At 49.2% G+C, this 21,265-nt stretch overlaps 1 protein-coding gene across 6 annotated transcripts in view; it reads right to left on the bottom strand.

Moving 5' to 3' along the window:
• The window catches only part of LOC144128672 (dachshund homolog 1-like), a 222,953-nt gene that overhangs the window by 77,030 nt on the left and 124,658 nt on the right, over nt 1-21,265 (bottom strand). For all 6 annotated transcript variants that reach the window (XM_077662261.1, XM_077662259.1, XM_077662260.1 and 3 more), the window contains one exon: nt 10,676-10,803. In XM_077662261.1, the coding sequence (XP_077518387.1) occupies nt 10,676-10,803 (128 nt within the window). The remainder of the gene's footprint in view (nt 1-10,675; nt 10,804-21,265) is intronic.

Genomic DNA, 21,265 nt, shown 5'->3' with positions numbered 1-21,265 from the left:
CATAACACTTATTTACCCTAACAATTAAAAAATATAGCTTCGAAATGACGTCGCATACTTTGTCACTGGCTTCTTCAAAGCACCCATCAACTAATACCGAACTGCCCCCTTCATCAGTATCATGTGAAATGAGCAAAATTTCGGTAAGTTTTGTTGAGATACGTTTCTATTGGTCGTGCTCCCGCCCGGTACCCCCCGTGGGGAGGAACTACCACGCGCACTCGTCGCGGTGTTTTTTTTTTGTTCTTTTTAATACAGCGCCTTTGAAACTACGTGTCATTCTTTCACATTCTACTCTAGGATATACTTGGCTTTTCTTCACGAACGGACATAAATGGTGCACTGTAAAATCGGAAAACTGCTTTGAAAACATTTGTTTACATGCGGTCGGTGAGGAGTAGCCCACGCTTTCACCGCCAGTAGGCAGCACCAGCTCCACCGCATCTTGCTTATGTCACAGGTCGATGTTATAGCCTAACGCTGCCGCATACACAGAGTACGTTATTACGCGACCATATATACAGCTGTACGCTTATGTAGACAAGGATGGTTTTCAGTTTTATTTAGATGAACCTGTAGCAGGAATATTTACAAGATGAGCTGTGCAGTGTAGATGCGAAATTTTTGCCTTAAAATTCTGCGTGTATATAGGCTCTCAAATGAAATTTCTGCATTAAGGAAAAAAAAACGAACACTTTTTTGAGCATATTGATGAACGGAACAAAAACGAAGGAAACGACACGGTTGACTTTCCTGTAGTCTCCTTCGCAAGCACATACGTGATGACGGATGAGCAAGTTGAACGATCCAGCAGCGAAAAATCGAGCGCCTTCATTTCCGTTCGACACGATCGCTTTCTCGATTCCATGGAGAGTTCACGCTAACCCCCCCGTCCACAAAGCAGTCGGTTCGCAAGCGGTCTTGCAATAGCACTCCTATTCCTTCTGCTCCTCTTCCTCCTTGTTCTCCCCATCCCATTCCAATGCATGCACATTGTCGGTCTGCCTAAGCAGCGACCGAAAAGCAGGAGACTGCTGCTCAAGAAGATCCCAACAGGGCAAACAGGCCGCTGGCGGGACAGTTTTGACGGATTGTTTGGCGCCATAACAACACGCTATACATACATACATGCGTGAACACCTCGGCGAAGGAAAACGGCAAGGAGACACCCACAGGAGTCCCAAAACGCGCCACCTCGCGTTCCGCCCTCCGCGCCTTTCTTGCGAGGGATCCCAAATCGCCGACGGCGCTGTACGCATTCACAAACACCTCTTCCCTCTTCGTAGTCATCCCGGTCCGGGAGGAACTAGACAGAAAGGAAAGAAGGAAAGAAAGGAAAAAAAAGGGACAGTGGGGAAGACAGCTCGCAACTCGCACGTTGCCGCTCCTTACAGCCGGGGGATTCCTTTGCGAAACGGCGCCCACCACAACACGATCTCTTGCATGCATCTGTTCTCTCCCGACAACGTCTGTTCCCGGAGTTGAGGCGCGAGGAGGTGTAACACCGCAGGAAACACTTGGCAGCCTATGACGCGTGCGCGCCTCAACACGCGATATTTCCATCGCATCTCGTATGCGTGCCGGAGTGGGAATTGGGTTTTTAAAGTTTTACGCGCTCATGTATCGCAGGAGCGCATACGAGGCGCTTGCTGCTTTACTTCTGAGGTCGTGACGCCACTTCACCCTCGCCTTTTCTGCATACGATTGGGAAGGCCTACTCCATGAGTATTTTTGCGCATGCTTTTTAAATGAATTCTTTCTGGCCACTTTGTGTTTGAAACGCTCTGGAAATATAAGGAAGCCAGCGGCATCTGTGAGCTCTTCTTTTACAAGACTCCTTTTCGGATTAATCTTTTTCTGCCTTGTCGACGATGATCGGTCCGCCCTCTGGTACCCAAGCTGGTGGCTGACTGCAGTGACTGCTAGTTAATATACTTGACATCACAGGAGGAAGTTGGAAAGAGCAGATGGGAAACGGAATGAATCAAGGAAATCCAAAAATGTTAAACGAGATGTGTAATGCTTACGTGCAAACCACATTAAATTACAAGTTTGGCTAACATATCAGCCCACGCCGTTCTCGATGCTAGCTGTCATTGATTAACAAATTTTTCTCGATCGGGGCAAAAGTTCCATTCAAATTGTCAAGTGCGCGAAAACTGTCGAGCGTATCACCTCACACGCTAGGCGTGCCATAAAAGCAGAGTGTAATGACCCCAAGTGCCTCCTGACTAGCTCAGTCACGGAATACATAACAGGTGTTAGCCAATGGTCATTAAGCTTTTCGGCAGGCAGGTATTGAGTGTAACGGGGAGACAAACCGATTCCAAGTGGACACTTCTTGGTTGATGTGATCGTGTGATAATGACAGACGACAAAGAACGGAGCATGATAATTTCGTTCCCCTATCACCCTATTGAATGAAGTTGTACGATGCAATAACCTAATACAGGCTTTGCCATACGGGTGTCATGCAACTTGTATGATATTGTATCACATTCGATCACAAATTCAGATTTTGTAAAAATCAATGACATTTGTATGACATATGAATGATAACTGTATGACATTTGAACGACAAACCTCTATGAGGTTAACTCATCATAAACCTGTTTTAACTGGGGCATATATTCCTATTTCCTCTCTTCCGCGCTTCTATTCAAATCAATCATATATATGACTTGGGTTCGTTCGAGAGCTGCGCCATCAGTGCCTATAGCTACTTATCTGGAAAATGTTTCTTCTCATCTAGAAGAAAACTATAAGGTTGAAGGAAACAGAGACGCAGCTGCCATAAGCGCAACTCCGCGTCGTAACGCAGGAGCTCCAATACCACATACTCAGGCCCACGCATGGAGCGTTAAGAAATCAAAGGAACGGGATCGGGGGCTAATATCCGGAGACGCGATCGGCGCTAAAAACAGCAGCGGCCTCTTTCGCTTATTTCTCGCAGACGCCTCGGCGGCTCTCACGCGAGGAGGGTTAAAATCTCCAGAAGGGCGTGAAAGCCACTTGCCTGCTTACGCACAAAATGAAGAAGACGAAAGAAAACGAAAAAAAAAGGAGTATCGATGAGCACACAGGGAGACCTTATCGATGCTGAGAGCTTACTGAGTCTTCAGCGGTTTCTCTAAGAGGGGGGGGGGGGGGGGGGGGGGGAGTAAAAGCGCAGGGGAAAGACGTACAGCAACCGCAGCGTTGCAGCCGCACGTGTGCAGTATATGCGTACACACGCATACGCATCGTCATTGCAGCGTACAGCCTGCACCCCTTGTTTCCGGGCTATCTCTTTTTTTCTTCTTTCATCGGACGCGGGCGGGGCAGTTTTCGGTGTGGGTGGGGTTACGGCACGCGTCGAGGAGCGCGCGTCGGTTGGGAAAGGAGCGAAAGTAAGAATAAAAAATAAAATAATATTGGTGGGTGTTTCACGTCACTCGCCTTGATTCGGAGTGAACCTGACGATTTCCCGACCGCCACGGAGTCGGCCGCCGCCGAAGCTGACGCCTTCCATGTGCGCTTTACCGACGCCTCGCTGGCTGCTATAATCGGCCAAAGGGTGGCACGCGTACAACAGCGCTGTGGCCCAGCGTCTGCACGCATGCAGGGAGGGGACTCGTGGCCGATCGCTTCGTTCACCCGGAGCGCGTCGAAGGCGCGGTCTCCGAAATAACGCCTCCTACGCGCAGCGCAGCTCGGGTTTGTTGTTCTTGAAGCGGCGGCTGGAGCCGAAGATTCCCAGGTGCACGTGCGCGTTTAAGAAGCTAGAGAAAAAGAGTTGAGATAAAACGGCAGAAAAAAAAAGAAACGGTTATAAATGATTCGCATCGGAAGGCGTGAAAGGCGGTGAGCTTAAATAAGAAGCCCTATGCGTCTTCGCCCGCCGCCCTGTGTTCGTTGGCTTTTTTTTTTATAAACACGCGCGGTTAGAGCAGTAAGCGCGCGTGAAAAGTGGCGCGAAAGTTGTGATGGAGAAACAAACGGATTGGGCAGGAATAAAATGCGTTCATGCGGGAACTGAGAGGACATAGTTGTTTGGTTTTTGGTTGCGCAGCGCATCGGAGCCTCTTTAGAATTCCACGATCTGAAAATAATCTATACCTTGGTCCTTTGGCCGTTTTTATACACGCTGTTGCTGGAACGAAAGAATAAAGCTGCTTGCTATAAACGTCGACATTATTTTGCGCTAGAAATATGGATTGAATCACTGTTGCCTTTCGTGAAGTTTGCAGATTCAAAATAAAGTCACAGGCGAGATTTCTTGGAAATTTCTTGTGTGACTAATGATCATAGTTTTAAGATTAAACACCACAACATCGGAGTGGTGCGTAAATTCTGAGTGTTCAGCGAACACTGCACATCACTGTCAGAAATGGCATTGATTACTAATAGTCTCATGAGAATAGTAAGATACAAACGTTGAACACAAAGTTTACGACCGCCTCTGCAAAGCTTATTCTAGGTATGTAATAGCTGTTTTGCACTGCAGAGGTAATGACACTGACTTAAGGCAACTCGACATTACTGGCTCAATAAATAAAGCAGTCGGTCTTTCTCGTTCCCTTTCGTAACAGACATGTCCACACACGATGAGTACAAAAGAACCGCCAAGTGCTCCGGGCAGTGCATCGCGAATAATGCGCTCCAGGAAAGCGATGCACAATGGACTAGCCGAAACGGATTCAAAAACAACAAGACGCCAATGACAAACCCGGATCGCCGGTGCAAGCAAGACGCAAGAATGGAAAAACAAAGAGAAATACGCAAAAGTGAGGAGCGTCTCGTCCCGGCTTCCGATCATCGTCAGTCTCTGTCAGGAAGCCTTTCTGAATCTTCGGGTATACGGAGTAAATTTCCCAGAAACTGAATATCGAAGCGCGAGCCTGGCGATTTCCCGCACTCCATTTGCTTATTTCTATCATCTCTTTTCTTACTCCTTTCTCTTGACCTGTTTTTTTTTTTCTGTGCTCCTTTTCTAGTCTCCCGTTGTTTCCCTAAAGCCAGCTGCAGAGCATGCCACTCTTCTCTCCATCCCTTCACCCAAGCGCCACTGCTTTCCCTTTATCCCGCCGTCCTCTTCCGACCGCCACTTCCTGGCTCGGCAGCAGTCTCGTATTATCGCTCTTTCGTTTGTTTTCCAGTCAATCCATGGCGTCACTTTTCCCGAAATTTTCATGTACTTCATTCGTCTCCCTGTGTGCTTGGATCTTTCCTTTTTCTTTATTTTCCCCTCTTTCGCTCTCGCACGCCGCGTTCGTTCGACGGCGCGGCCTGTCCCGCCAGACGTCCTCCATCATTCGTTCCGTTGCTCTCTTTAGCGCACTGCTTCTAGATAGAACGGTGCCCGTCTATTTCCTGGGCACCGTTCGTTGGATGCTGTTCTTATGCGCATTTCTCCGCGCTGCACCCTTCCGCCTGCAGCGCGTTCCTTTATCTTAAGAACGGGAGGCAAGGCATAAATATTGCATGCGCGCCAGGGCTGCGGCCGTTGTTTCAGCCGGAGCCTGCACCGATCTGTCTGTGTTCTTTCTTTGGTGAGCCACAATGGGATTTGACTATTCTTATTTTTCGTTGCTCCAGCGGATCGATGTATGTTAGCGCGCTCCGCCGACAAGGCGCTACACAGGAGGCTGATTAGCCGATCCCGTACGTATGCTTTTGTTTTCTCCTAAGTCGTTACTAATCTAGTCGATTACTGGTTCAGGGAAGCGCAAAGTTACGTAAGTTACTCGGAATTACAGCGTCGCTTCGTGTGGTTATCTGAGCACAGGATCAGGACTGACGCTTGCATTCTCTTTGCCAGACCGGCATTGAAGTTGATGGGATGCCTTTAGTGGCATTGAGCGTAAGAGGAACAAGAGCATGTAAATTATCGGCCACGCTGATCGAAGACGCCATTACAGCAGACCTTGCAGTTGCATCATCTGTGCAATCTTAGAAGTGAGCATGCCAATCATCCTTCAAGTCATGTGACTGGCTAACGTAATTTTCGGTGTACAGCCCGCACCTGGCCCGTAAAATCTCGTTGGACATTTAATTCTTATTGCGCGGCATTGAAAAGGGGAATGCTGTAAACCCCGCACTTAGAGATAGTTGGAAAAAATATCAATTTTTAACCTTTAAACAAGCATAGCTGCGTGTTGTGTACCTCAATTTATTTATTTATTTTATTTATTTAAGTACCCTAAGGGCCCGGCTGGACATTACATAAGGGGGGAGGGGGGCAACAAATAACAAAAATACTCAAGGGTTCACTTCATACATAATACAGATAGATAAAAATAATGAAAGAATTTGCGGTATGTGCTGTCTTAAAATGCCGTTGTTGCCAAATAATAGGTAAAATTTACAATTTTTTTATGAATTATTTTAATACAATGGGCACCACCACTTTAAGAACAATCTTTTCTGCTTTCTTATCTTCTATGTTACTCACATTTTCATACGTAATACTTCCAAATTATGAATGACAGGAGCCACGCAGGCGTGCGTAGACAATAAAGCGGACAATAATTCGTTCAGCATTATCCTGATTAGTTAATTTGTGCGAAGGGAAAAGCAGAACGAAGGAGTCGGGGTCACTCAGGCGCCCTTGTTCAGCTAAAGGCTTACTTGACGCTCGACGAATATTGGACGAAAGCTTGCTCATCCTCTCTTAATGTGAAGAAGGCGTAGGTAATTGAGTGACGAACATGCTACGTAATCCGGAAGGCATCCGTTACCTCGCGGGTGCGGTGATGCACTTGCCCCCTGAGGATAGAATCATCACCAAATCAGGACCGCGCATGCAGATGTGGCAACGAGCTTCCAGTGTCCTCTAGTTTTCTTGCCAGCATCACTGGTTGCAGTACCGGAGAATTCGCAAAAGCCCCGAACTCAAAGGTACCACTTCTACACCGGCTAAACACGGAAATGTCGTCATTCCGTACTCTTATACAGCATAGCATCGTGTTGATTAAAAGATGACAGCAAGTATACTACATCGATGTAGCGTTCTCCAAAAAGCAAGCCTGCCAGCATCTAGGAGGCAAATCAACAAAAAATCGGCAGTAGCTGAGGTCGTCGGGGATCGAATGTTATGCATACAACAATAAGCAAACCTGTTTTACTGAAGTGTTTACTAAAAGTAGTTCATCTGTCCTGAAGAAATACTAATCCGCCGCGGTGGCTCAGTGCCTTTGGAGTTCAGCTGCTGGTCCCATGGTTGCGGAATCACGGGAAAAAACGATGTCAGCGCACGTCGAAACCTCCCAGGTGGTCTAAATTAATCAGGACCCCTGAAGTACGGCGTCCTCTATAGACCATTTGTCATTTCGGGATGTTAAACCAAACAATTTGCAATTGACAATTTGAAGATATGCTATATTGCACAAATGATTTGGTAAACAATGTTCGCTCCACATTTCGGCTTCTTCGAAATCCGAAATACAGCGCCTGTGTTGTCCTATATTTATTCCTGTTCTTACTTTCGTGCTAAAAACCCTAAGTAGGGGCCGAAGCTTTTGACTATACTTTTGCGTATTCAGGCTTTTTCGTATTTGCCATACTGGCCATCCACAAGCCTTTGATGCTGGATATGGTGTTTGACGTTGCTTGGTGATGATAAGCTCTGACGTCAAACACGACCATTACTAATGGTAATAAAGGCAGCAAAAAAGAATGAAGCGGGAAACGAATTGTTTTGACAGAGAGCGACAGTTCTACATCCTTTCACGGTTAGTCAGGTCATTTGGCACTAACAGGTCTAAGCCTGCCGTAGCCTGCCGTAGTCAGCTTAGCTCAGCACACGTGCAACAGACGCATATTATAGCATATCTTAGCGGACCCAGGTAGAAGCTTGAGGGGAAAGAGGCCGTAAGTAGTAATCGCCTTTTTTCTAGTACATGCTTTCCCTTTTGCTTTCGATTAACCTGCCTTCCTATACCGGACCCAGCTACTGACATTTCTTGCGTACTATCAGCGGTGGCATAGCAGGCAGCAGTAAAAGGATCTATCTGAAGAAAAAAAAAGATTCGGTACAAAATCCTGAGACGGGTGTTTTTTCGCTTGCATGCGCGGACTCCTGGACAGTGGCGATCCACCTACATAAATGTCGTCTCTGTGTCTTATCAGACCTCAACACGGCGAGTGGGCGCGTGAGAAAATACGACATCAAGCCGATTTTCACGGGTTTGGCGGCTTCTTGCAAACAGGGCCGTTTGGTCAACGCATTTTGCAGGGTTCTTAACCGGAGCGCAGCAGCTCTCAATGTAAGGCAGCCCACTTGCCTCCCCTACCACTTCTTTTACCTTTTTTTCTCTTCGCTATTTTTACGACGAGCACGGCGTGTTAACTTCTCGACTGCAGAAGCGCTTCTGTTTCTCGAAAGCCAGTAAAAAACCTGAGCGCCAAAACTGCCCACCGCGGACTGCGAAAGATCTCACAGCGCAGAGGCAACTCACATGCGAGCCTTCGACACGTAAATGAGCGAAATACGCGCGCGACGAGCGGGGAGATAAAATAACGAGAAGAAAACTGAATAAGCCAAAAGGTTGTGCGTGAGCAGCGATCGGTCTGCATTCGACATCTTGTCTCGCCGAGCAGTTCCGCTGGCCGTTTTGTTCCCGAGTGCCGCAGTTCTGTGCTATCCCGGATCGGCGTTTGTTCCTGCAGACGACGTCGGGGAATCTTTACAGCCCGGGCGGCGGTTAATAAAAGCGAAGTAATCGTAAAACTATATCAGGTCAATAAAAGCGAGCCGTCCTGCGCATAGCCTTGCAGTCGCCGCCATCGCTCCTTACATTTCTTCTCCCCCCTAGGTTGTCAGAAACAAAACACGAGAGAAAAAAGTTACGCGAGTCAGAAAGGCCGTTGCGCTTGGTGCGACCAATAAAAACGGCTCCGTGCGTCTCGCTGCATATTCCACGGCATCACTGACGCGAGTTGGTATTCCATTTTAAGGAGCCTCAATGGAGGCGCTCAGAGGAAACAACTTGCGCATCTCTGCGATGGCTCGCGGCGGCCCCGTAGCGTGTGGCGCCCTCTCTCGCTCTAATTTGAATTTCATTCCGCTTTCGCCGCGGAAGCGTCCTTAGCTCGGCACGCTCCCACGACGTGGGGCTGGACAGATCGGGGGAACCAGAAACCTCACGAGAGAGATGAAAAGGAAGGAGGGGAGAGTGGGAGAGAGAGAGAGAGAGAGAGAGAGAGAGCGGAGTTAATGGAAAGAGAGAGGGAAGCGAAGGGTAGGGATGACGCACCGAACAAATGCGAACAACGTCGAGCGATATAAAAACACGAGTGTGTGCAGGAACGACGTCAGAGACCCGCGCCGCGGCTGCATGCAGTCGCGCTTTTCCAGAAATAATAAATTTGGGAGTCGAAGGCGCCGAGAGAGTTGAGAGATAGTTCGCAGACTTCGGTGCTGGCGGGAAATAAAACACGCCAACGAGCGCGCATGGCGGTGCGCTTCGCTGCGAACGCCGACTTTACGATTGGCGGCGCGTTCGAGCCTCGCCGCGACTTTGACCGTCTCTGTGCATTTTGTTTCTCTTTCTCTTTTGTATCGCTAGTTTTTCTATCGCTTCGAGCAGAAACAGCGCTAGCATTGGCTTCTTTGTTTGTTCCTACCCGAGAGTTGCGGCGCCACTGAGTGAAGTGCTGCCCTCGGGCGACAGACGGCACTGAAAAACATCGCGCGCTTGAAAGTAAACGCAGAGAGTTACTATGTAGCTACGGTTTTCGAGACTCGCGCAATATGGATGTTTCACGAACATCTGCTTATTATGGCAGCAATATGTGCATCGCTGCGCACCTGCGTTATTACAGGTCGGTGTTATATCTTATGCGTAATATCAGCCATGTTCTCCATAAGGTTCTATCAAAACTTAGTGCGTGGATAAGGCGGTGATTTTTTTTGTAATCTGCCGAAATTAGCTTTCTATTTTTTTAGACACTAATTCTGATTCGGCTCATACGCAATGGACATGGTACGCCTTTATAACAAAGGCAGTGCCGATTACTTGCAGAAGTAACGCCAAACTGATCTTACTTTTTTAAGGGTGTTTTTGAGACAGTGCTTCCTAGTGTTAACGGTCGGAAGGTCGGCCTGAGCGAGTCTATTCTGACCGGCTACAGTGCATGCAGTGCTGCAAGTGAGGAAGATAACTTGACAAAGCATCTTGACGATGAGGACCATGCTTAAAAATGGGTGAGTATGCGCTCGCAGATGACGAAGCAGCATTTCTAAAGCCGTCGGTCCGATGTCTAAAGCCATGCAAAAGGTAAGGATTGGCCCAGCCCACAATTCCTCCCCCCCCCCCCTTCTTCATAACGAGCAAAAAAGATTTAGCCTTATACCGAAGCATATGAATATTCGCACGCGGCAGATAGGCTTTTATTAGAGAATATATTTTTAGTAGTAAGCGCGTGCCACCTAAAATTTACCAGCTGGCTACAGCCCACATAGTGGAAAAAAAAGCGCACAAAGGTCAGGCTCCCAGTATGCCGCGGATAATAACGAGCGAAACGGGCGACTTATAAGCCACCTGGCGGAGAACAATTTCCAACGACAAACACATATTCGCGTCTCCGAAATAAACTTCTTTGTATAAACACGGTGCAGATAAGAGCACAAAGACGAGACGTAACAGACCCGAAGTGAATGCACAACTTTTTCAATGCTGGCACATGCACCCACCTGCCAGGTGTCCATTCTCGTAGCCCGGGTAGTCATCCATGCGGCCTTTCTTGTTCATCATCCCAAGCGGACTCCCATTGCTCGGACTCATCGACAACATCGACGAACGCTTGGGCGGCCGGGCTTGGCTGCGGCAGAAACAGAGGAAAGAACGAAAGAATCAAAAAAGGTACTCGTCGTCCGTAAGCAACAGCACACGTTCACCGAAGCCCCCCTCCTACCCCTGATCGTAAACAAGTCAAATAAGATAGGGGTCGCTTGCACAGAAAGGCACGAGCGCTGCAAAACGAAGATAGCGAAAAATGGCACACATATCATTAATCCCTGAGCCATCAATTGGACTATTCGCAACACGTAACCTATGGAGTGTATGCGAAACGAACAAGTTGACAACGCTAGATGACAACGCTAGATGGCAGGATACTTTCTATAATACGATGGGCAAACGGTGTGCTGAGCTGTCTTAAACTCAGGCGGCTGTGGACCGAGCGTGGTTTCCATAAACTTCTGACACGTATATCAAGTATATCTTCTCGCATAAGCATCAACGCCTGCATCGTATTTTGGCGCTTTCAAATTCAAGCAGACTCGCGGGCGAAACGGGCTTACTCCATCAGCGGTCGAGTTCTAAAAGCATAAGGGGGGCTGTTCGCGGTTAAATCGAAGGGAAAACCACATTAGGCGGGCGCTGATACTGAAAGGGGCCTTTTTCAACCTTACATCTCGGCGCACCTTCAGAAAAAATCCGCTGTCCCCGTCCCCAACTCCACTTTCGGGGTGTATAAGACGAACGCTCCCGCAGAGCCCTCGTAGTCCGAGCCCTATTGCGCTCTCCACAGTCGCCACAGTAGACAGCAAATCGTGCCATGCAGTTTGCTGCCATAGCCAAGTACACACAGATGTGCTCGCGGACCACTGAACACGGCTTAAATCAGTAACAGGAGCCGGTGCAATATATATACTATATAATACGCAAAGAAAGTAGTTGCGCAGTACTCAGAGGGAGCGCCGAAAGTGTTGTATCGTTGCCACTTCTTTCTCTCTCTCTCTCTCTCTGCGGGACGAGCAAGTCAACCACAAAAACCTGGTTTTCGTCCCTCGGGCGCGCTACGCAATCAGGCCTCAAAAATCCACTTTGCGGCCGCGCGCACGTCCACGCTCCCAGTAAAGCAAGAAGCGGCCAGTGGCGTCGCAACGACGGAGCCGCCGCGCCTCGCCCGTCCTTTCCATCCAATTTGCGCCGTCCAGAACGGATGCCCCGTAACCATCTCGCTCTTGATACGGGCCTACAAGCCTCTCCCCATCCCCGCCCCTCCCCCTTCTCTGAGCCGCTTCCTCCAGCAACAACACACCGAGGCAACCAGCAAGCAACAACAGAGCAACTGCTGCAGCACTGCCACCAGCGGCCATTTCAATTTGACAGCCACCCTCCTCTTTCCCGCTCCCTACGTGGAGACTGCAGGTTGGGCTTCTCCCCCGAGCGCGCGGCGCACGGACCCCCGTTCTTTTCCGCAGGGCACCGGCGTCTGTCCAAGTAGCCGATCTCATTTCCAAGGGACGACCAGGACGGCGGCGACACATAATATTCAGTTCGCCGCACGGCGCCCATCTCTCCTGCGGTGCATGGGTGGAAAAGTGCGGGGTGCGAGCGTGCGTAGGTGTGGACGTCGCACGGAGTGGGGAGGAGGGTTCCGTGGCGGGGAGGTGCGTTGTTTTCGCCGCTCCCGACAGCGTGCCGAGCAATGTGGTCGACCGGTGTGCGTGTGTTGTGTGCGGTTGTGTCTCGCGGAGATGAACACGGGGCGATGGACGATGCTGCAGGGCTCTTCCGCTACGTGGCCGTTGTTTGCTTCGAAATTGAATCGCAAATTGACGAGATGGGACGCGTTCATATTGCCGTTTATTTACATTTTTTTCTTCTCTTTTAAGCAGCTTCGAACACGGCCTGCCATATGAAGCGAGCGGAAATATTTGTGGTACAACAGCAAAATGCAGATAGGCACTTGGCGTACGCGTGATCCTATTTCTGCTACGGTCTCAGTGTTCGCCGAAAAACACGGCACTCTGACATCACCAGCCTGCTCTGAGATAAATTATGAAAAAAAAAAAGATTATTTTTTCTCTTCCTAAAGCTGCTGTCCGCTGTTGTCTCTTGTCTATACTAACGTATAAGGTTATATCGGAAGCAATGTTTTCCAGCATTGTCGGTATATGAGTCGCTGTGTAATAAGCGAGCAGATGAAATCAAAGGTGAAACTAGTTAGCGTTGTTTTCAAGCGGTAGGTGATACACGCTATAGCAAAGCAGCAATGTGGGCTAGTTGGTTGTACATTTGATGGGAATAGCGCGCTACACAAGGAAAAACAACAACTGAAACGACGGACACACGACAAGCGCGCACTACAACAACTAAGATTTATTGTGGTACGAGGGAACATGGATACATTTCATGCACATGCTCAAGACAATCAATTCGTTGCCACCGGATGTGTCGCACGCTCCTTCTCTTCTTAGTCCGTCGTTTAAGTCGTCGTTTTTCCTTGTGTAGCCTGTTATTCCCGTCAAAAGGTGATATACAGTGCGATGTAGAGCAAAAAAAAAAAAACAAAGCACTATCAAGAGTGGTCATAGGAGTTTGACGTATGGCAAAACCAATAGCGTACAAGGAGCCATACGTCCGCGTGTTGTAATTCTCGCTCTTGTGCGACGATGAACAAATGATCAGAGAAACTGTCCTTTTTCACACAGGACATTCTGTCAATGCAAGTACCGAGTTTCGTACAGAACATCAACAGCGTTGAACGCCAATCACCCGTTTAACTCCTGCAAGATCATAGGTCCGAAACTGCGTTTGGTCTAGTCAGTTTTGGTCTCAATGTGCAGAGATCGAACACGTGCATAAGCAGAAGTGCTGAAAGTTCGTATCGTCTGAGCGACGAGCGCTCAAAAAACCTACCCTGAATTTCTACTCATCCGAACAGCCACCCGTTTTTTGTTGTTGTTTTTTTTTTGTCACGAGACTGAAAGTAGAAATCAGTTTATTGGATTTGGTGATTCTGAGAAAAAGAAAGGCGCAATATCTATCTCGCTCTTAGTGGACACCTGAGCTGCGTTCTGAGGGAAGCGCTGACGGAGGAATTGAAAGGGGCACGCACAAAGCAGTGCAAAATAGTTCCGTATTGAAGGCTCCTGACTAATTTGGAGTGACAAGGCCCTTCTACGTGCGCTGACGTCGCAAAGCACACAGACGTTTCGGCACATCTTCGCCTCCAAAAACTCCCGCAGAAGACTGCAGCGCAGGAAAATGCAAATATTTTTCTCTAACTCTTTTTTTTTCAAGACGACGAGCACCGCAGTTATACCTTGACAGCACAGCGCGAGCGTCGAGGTCGCACCTCTGCGTTACGTCGTCTCTATTGTGCAATGCGTTCGCACAATGCTCAGTTACGCCACTGGCTGGCCATGTAGAGGAGTGAAGGCTGCTCTGTCCAGCTTGCCAAGAGCGTCCGCTCTCTTCCCCATCCACTGTCAGCGGTTCTGTGAATGGCGCAGCTGGAGGTCGGGTCCGGTCAAGACCGATCGTGCTGGGGGTCAAGCGCGTACGCCACAGCCACAACTGCTCCCCCCCCCCCCCCCCCCTCCTCCAGTCCCCCTGCAAGCGCGCTCTTCCCAAAGGGCTGTGCACTGGCCACTCCGCCTTTGTGCCTCGTGGTGTCCTTCCTTGCTTGCTACTCTCTTCTATTTTCATTCCCTGCTTCCAAGCGCAGGCTCTTTGCGCGAGCGCCCTTCTTCCGTGGCCGGCGCGGCAGGTTGCCCGCACTCGGCCACTTGAGTCCGCCACCGGCGCTCGTGTGTCTGACAGATAAAGTTCCTCGGGAAACCGAGTGCGATTGATTGATTCATTGTGTGCCGGCCGGCCCTGAGAAAGCGCACCGAGCGAGGTGCCGCGGCCGACGCCGCCTCCCCTCGGAGAGCGGCGAGCTGTCCGGCGGGTCCGGTAGCACTTCTCCACTTGTTATTTCTTCGCCAGAATTCCTTCATTTTTTAGCAGCAGTTTGTACCATTTTGTGGCAACTGGGAGGACTCGGCTCTTCCGACTAACCGCCTCGCTGCGGTACTTTGTGTTGCTTCTGGGTGCCGCGAAAGCTTATTCTCCGGGAGCTGCACTGCACTCCATGTACTTTAATCTTGCAGTACCATAGCATAATTTGTTTTCTTTAACTTAAAGAAACAAATAAGACGTGTCACGCAAGGCATCTTTTAAATTTGATCGGCGAATGATCTCGCAGGTTAACCTTTTATTAAGAAAGTTACATAAGAATGCCATGGGCTGCGAATGCACCTCCCAGGTAGTGTTCTCCCAAACCATTCACGTGGACGTGTGCGCTGCCTCAGTGGTAACGGCCTGACAGACTTGAGTAATGTGAACTCAATATTATATGGTAATGAACACGCGAAAACAGAACCAAATTACTAGCACGCATCAAATTAAAAAGCAGTGACGGAGCAAAGTAAGTTCAGTGGCCTGCTTTGGGCGATTTTATTCTAGACCATATACACGTTATCAATGGCAGCCTTTGCTAAACGTGTCCTGCGCCATCAAAATAAACTCATCAACAAAGGTTTTAATAAACTCATCAACAAAGGTCTCTTGCGCATTTGTCTCTGAGGACGTCAGCTTTTTCTCTATTTTCGGCATCGCAACCTCTAAAGACAAGCCGAAATGGCAGTCTCAACGTGGTACCCTGACAAAAATTTGTTTAGGCAGTCTATGGACTGTCCGTAGACTTCTGTCTATGACATCTATAAACTGTCTATTTACAAATCCTAGAGCATATTCTATAGGCATATACAATCTACAGATTTATGGCTATACACTTTTAGTAGACTTTTGGCTATAGACAGTATATAGACTATGAATAGACAAAAAGAATAAAACAGTGCATAAGAAGTGTACAGACTGTCTATAAAGCAGTTTTACAAAGTATGTGTCTCCCGTTCATTTCCACTAAGCTCGACTGAGTGCCGGATGGCCTCGTCGTACGCATCCCTGCGTGCCGCGCTACACTCTGAACACAAGGGGAAAAAAAGCGGTAAGATGTCGTCTAGCGCACTCACTTTTATAAATAAGCAGTGCGCTAGAGAACAGGTCACTTTTTCGCTCCCATATAAGCGTATTCTTGCCTAGAGTGTACGAGTGCATACACACAAATACACGCAGCGACAGGAGCGACCAGAGCTCCGTCAGTCCGAGTCCGCAGCACAAACACGCGGGTGATGCGTGAGACAACAAACGGAACCACCCGGCGCACGTACAGCGAACCGCACCGAGAGCAAACCCGAGCGTGGGAAAGGTTCCCAGCCCCACCTGCGACCGTTTCCGCCGTCACGTCAAGTCGGATGAGGCTCGGGGAGCCAGGCGCTGCACAGGCCCTCCATTTCGGGCGCCCCGTTTAACCGAAAACCACGCGCTGCGCAACCGAACCCACGCCCTTTCTCCACTCTGTAGTGCACGCCGCCCGTGCGATGCTCCGACCAGTAGAGAGGTGTCTGGCAAGGATGAAGTGTACGCGAAAAAAAAAAGTTTTAATAAAGGGGCGCAAACGCGTTTAAGACGCTAAAGCAGCAGCAGCAGCATGCAACAGCCGTACTCCTGAGTACACGGTAGAGTTTGCCGTATTATATACGAGAGATGACAGAGCGAGCGGGGGCTAAAGCGGCTGAGCCCACCGCGGCTTCCCCGAAAAACTCCGTGCCGAGGAGTCAAGTCACGAAAGTGGCACGGAGGAGTGAAGCGCGCTTGATTGACGGAACCAGATGAAAACGTCACTCAAGAGGAGAGCAGGAATCGTGGCGAGGCCCATTCCGTTCCTCGAATTGCGTAAAGCGGGGCGCACGCTGTGGGGTCCGCCTGTGCGCAGTCTTGCACGCGGGGCAGCTTTGTGCGATGCGCGCGGTGGCAGTCGGTGTGGGTAAGGGCTCCACGCAGGTCGCGTGTTGGAAGTCTCTGGCGAACTAGAGCGGCTCTGTCAGTCTCTCATTTCATCCTCTCTCTCTCTCTCTCTCTTTATAGTTTTGTTCTTCAAAAAGAAAATCGCCTTTTTTTAAATACTTTCGCTGTCCAATGTAATGGGGCCCACTGAAATTGCTCTCTTTTCATGAAAATGGCATTCGTCAAGGGCACGAAGCCTTTGCTTATAGATGTGCGCGCCCGTCAGTTTCCAGCATGATTAGCTGCCGTCATAGGGCGCATCTTTCAGTCGAAATAAGTTTGTTGTCGGTACTATACCAAAGTGCTAAGAACCTTATCACGATGAGTCACAATTTTTAGAATTTATTTACAATTAGAGATGCTTTGTGATGAAGGTTGGACAGAAGCGGGAAATAAACACTTTGATCATGGAGCAGCCATTAGATATGCTGTCTAATAAAAAGCAGTTGAAAATTGAAGTTGATTACCGAGTCTCAAGGATTGTAAAGCGACAAGGAAGACTGCAGCAGTGCGTTACGAACACGACGTTACGTGAACGAATTAAACTGGGCCCTATATCAGGCAGCATACAAACGAACGACATAAGAAAGTCTGCGTCGTCGATAATTATTACTGAAATGTAAGAAAAGATGCGTGAAAAAGTTTACATACAGACTATTATAACTATAGGTTGTCGTAGCTGCACAATACCTCGGCAGCTATAGGTACGGAAAGAGAAAAATAATGGCACAGCATCGTGTTTCACTGAAAAAGAGAAGCGTCTTTTGACAGGCAGCTTCGACATCAGCACTCATGCTCATGCCTCGAGTGCCATACTTATAAAGTTTTCGCTCTCACTGATCAGGAATCGCTTAACCGGACTTACTTTCCTCGAGCTCCTCTTCACTTGCTGCAATCAAAACAGACAACTATCTTACGAACGGCTTACACGGGTCAGAGTTATCCGGGTCTCACTCACACTGAGCTATGCGTGTTGCGCATATCCAACTATCACCTCGAAACGCGTTCCAGAGGTCTGCCGATAAACAATGAGAAACGAGGCGTTCCATTCTCTACGCGTACGAGAGACGTGAACAGGCCGAGCAGCCTCAGCTCGTAAGCGGATGTGAGCACATGTACCAAAGGCAGCCGGCCGGCAATGTTCAGCGAAACAGTCTGACACACTGGCCACGCGCCTTTCACCAACAAAGAGACGAGAGGATGTAGAACAACAGTAAAAGAAAGGGCCTCGAGGCCCGCTTCGAAAACGCGGGGGGTGTGCCGACGACGAGTGGAATCCCAGAGCCGACAAGCGGAAATTAACAGGTGGTCTCGCCCACTGCCGAGGAATCGTACGCTCGGAGAAGCAGAAAAAATCAGGAAAAAAATCAAAAACAAACAAAAAGTACGACACGGGTCTAACTCAGCGCGCTCCAATGAGCCGCTAAAGCGAGCGAGGAGAGGTGGGATACACTGCACGCGGTGGTCGGAACTGAGCCCGAACCGAGCCGGGCCGAGAAAAGGAATCGTACCCGCACGCAGACAGATAGAGAACCTCCCCGGATCTTCTCGGTCTTGTGAGCTAGACGACTCGGGGCTACAGCCACCGCCTCAGATGAGCGCTGAAACTTTCCTGGGCTGTCCGCCCACTCGAAACGCGCTGCCGGAGTGCTCGCACTGCACTTCCAGGGGGGGGGGGGGGGGGGGGGGGGGGGGGGGGGGGGGGGCAGAGACCAGTGTGCCAACCCAGCCAACAATTCGCACCGACAAACGAACCCGGACCGGGAATGAAGAGCAGAACGCACGCGCGCGCACTTCGAGCGAAAAAGCGGAACGCCCTGCAGTCGAGGGTGCGTGCGTAGGGCATGTCGCTCTCTCCCTCGCCACCTCGAAGTGTGTTCTGATTGTTTCTTGCCCGTGTCAGTTCTCCCGCTCTTGTTTGTTTCATTTCATCTCTGCAGTTTTCTGTATATACTTTCTCAGGTCTCTGCCGTTCTCTTGCAAATGCGGGCAATATTGTCTTCCAGTAGGAGCCTCGGCCGCCTCGAAGGTTAACGCATTCTTCGTGCAGGCACCGAGCCGCCGGGTGTAATTAACGCAGCCGAAAAAGGCGCGCCTCCTGACGCTGTGTGTATAGCTCGGAACGTGCCGGACAAAAGGCCTCTTAATTACTTTGGCTGTGATTGTACGAAGGGTTCCACCCTTGCGAGGGTGAGGACAAGCTTTTTCACGGTGCGCGAAGGAGGCTGTTACGAAAAAAAAAACTAGAAATAACAAGCAGAGGTGTACTTTAATTGCTAGCAGTTGTGAAGCACGGGGATGTTGCCTATAACGTACAGGCCACAAGGGTTAACAGCACTTTCTCGTGTTCTTCGGCGTCCCGCATGGCGCTTACAGATGCTTCTCTTCGGCTATGCGCAAGTTTGCTATTTTCTATAATCATTCATGTTGCAGATCAGTGTGTATCTGATGTTATGGAAAGTGCGTTTCAGCGTTCTTTCTTTCTTTCTTTCTTTCTTTCTTTCTTTCTTTCTTTCTTTCTTTCTTTCTTTCTTTCTTTCTTTCTTTCTTTCTTTCTTTCTTTCTTTCTTTCTTTCTTTCTTTCTTTCTTTTTGTGTAAGAAGCCGCCGAAACCCAACAAGCTGCCCCGCTTTTACTCAAGGCGTTATTCACGAGGTCAAGAGCATGCAAAGAATTGATTAAGAACAATTAAGACCTCATCCACGTCTCCGAATGGCACCCATATCAGAGCTTCACAGGTCTTAATTTGAAATCCCCGAAGAAACCTGCCATCGATATCAAGTGACTATATGAAAAAAAAGGGAGAGGGGTGGGGGGCGCTGTGTTCCAAGCAACCGGCTGAAAGGACGAAAACACTGTTTTGTGCAACCCAGCAGCCCCGCCTTTCATTTGACATTCCTTTCTATTCCCCTGATTGCAGTGCATGCGAAATCGTTCTTTGTGTAGTGGTCAACAAGAAACACCCTTTTCCTTTCATTTTCCCCGGCTGCAGCATCACCGATGCACTGCGCGTGTTCTATGAACAACGTGGCTCTTGGAACGTGCGGGCCACACGTCGTGATGCATGGCCTTTCCACGCCTTCCACCCGCCCACACTCAGAAAGGGGAGGGAAAGCGATTGCGGCCAGTCGTTTGATCAGCCAGTGAGCTCATGCTCCGTCAGTATGCCGAGAGAGAGAGAGAAAGTCGAGAAACGCGCAAGCACGAGAAGGGACGAGTCATTCGAGTTCCGTGGACTCTGCTCATTACAGAACTGCTTTGTTCGTGCCCTGTGGCTTGTTTCGAGACCCGCCAGAAGCTGCTTCCTAGGAAAGCGTCTACTGAGGGGTCGAACGGAGAGCTGCTCGCAACCGGAAACGCACACAACCTTCGGTGTTTTTTTGGAAACAAAACGGGACTGCCCGAAGAAGTCCGTGTGTGGTTTTCTAAAACCTCGAAAAACGCGAAGGTCAGAAATTGAATTTTGCACAAATTTGCCAGGACTTTTTCCCGTTATTGGTTGTTCACTGCCGCTTCCTTGGTTTCGTAGAACGCAAGAGCATGTTCGCTTAATTTTATCAATCTACAAGTTCCCATAGCCCCACATTGAACTGGTATTATTGCGCAGTAGCTTCGGGTAGACGCTAATTGTTGGTCAAACTCAAAAAGAAGGCCTCTATGTATTCGAGATCTGCGGACACTACATCTTGGAAGCGCTCGCACATAGTGCCTGAAGTTCGCTTGCTTAAAAGACTGCTCAATGGAGTCACGATTGTTGGAGGAAACTTAAGGTTCAGAGTGCAGATGACGGGAGACCGCGCTTCAAGTCACTCGCCGTAAGTCACACAGTGCAAATATGCACCAACAAACGGCAAACAAAGGCCAAGAGCTGGCGGCAGCAGAAGCTTTACCAGCTTTCAGGCACTGCCCGTCAAACTCCGCTGCAACGACGATGTAGCGCTTCCTTTGCAATTAAACAACAACAACAACACGTAGTTTGCCAACGCTGCCACCTCTTTAAAGACATCGTTTGTAACCACAACAGCTTCTGCTGACTCACTACCCCTTCTGTCAAGAAGGTATATGCAGGGACGTCCTGACAATTCCGCCTTGCACATTCCTTCCTTCCGGTCGCCTCCACGCCAAGGAAGCATGTTAAGGAAGAGAAACGGCATACATAAGAAGGTGGCGACCGGCAGTTGTGGGACAATACCGCACACATCGTTGACCTCTCGCACCTGATCCCTTCCAGATTGCTATCAAGTGTCTGGCATCAAACCGCAAGCGCATGTCGCAATGCTAATGTTCTCAAAGGCGCCAAGACGACTGCGTAATTCCTCCTAGCGACGAGAGCCCCTTGCCTTGTACAGTCTACCCTATTTGGCTCGCTTCTTTCCTTCTTTCTTCCTTTATTTCTTTCTTTCTTTCTGTCTTTCTTCCTCTGGCTCTCTATTTCTTTCCTTCCTTCTTTCTTTCTTTTATTTTCCCACCTTTTTTTTACTTTGGCATACCGGTAGGCGGCGCTAATTCAACGGCCGGGAAAAACCCTTTAGAATCGCGCTTTGCGAGCCAAGTGAAGCCGGAGACGGCGGAAACGACGATGGAGCCCGCGCAGAGCG

The sequence above is a fragment of the Amblyomma americanum genome, chromosome 4 (genome assembly GCF_052857255.1).
Source record: "Amblyomma americanum isolate KBUSLIRL-KWMA chromosome 4, ASM5285725v1, whole genome shotgun sequence".
In the NCBI taxonomy this organism is placed as follows: Eukaryota; Metazoa; Arthropoda; class Arachnida; order Ixodida; family Ixodidae; genus Amblyomma; species Amblyomma americanum.
This window is presented reverse-complemented; position numbering and strand designations above follow the sequence as displayed.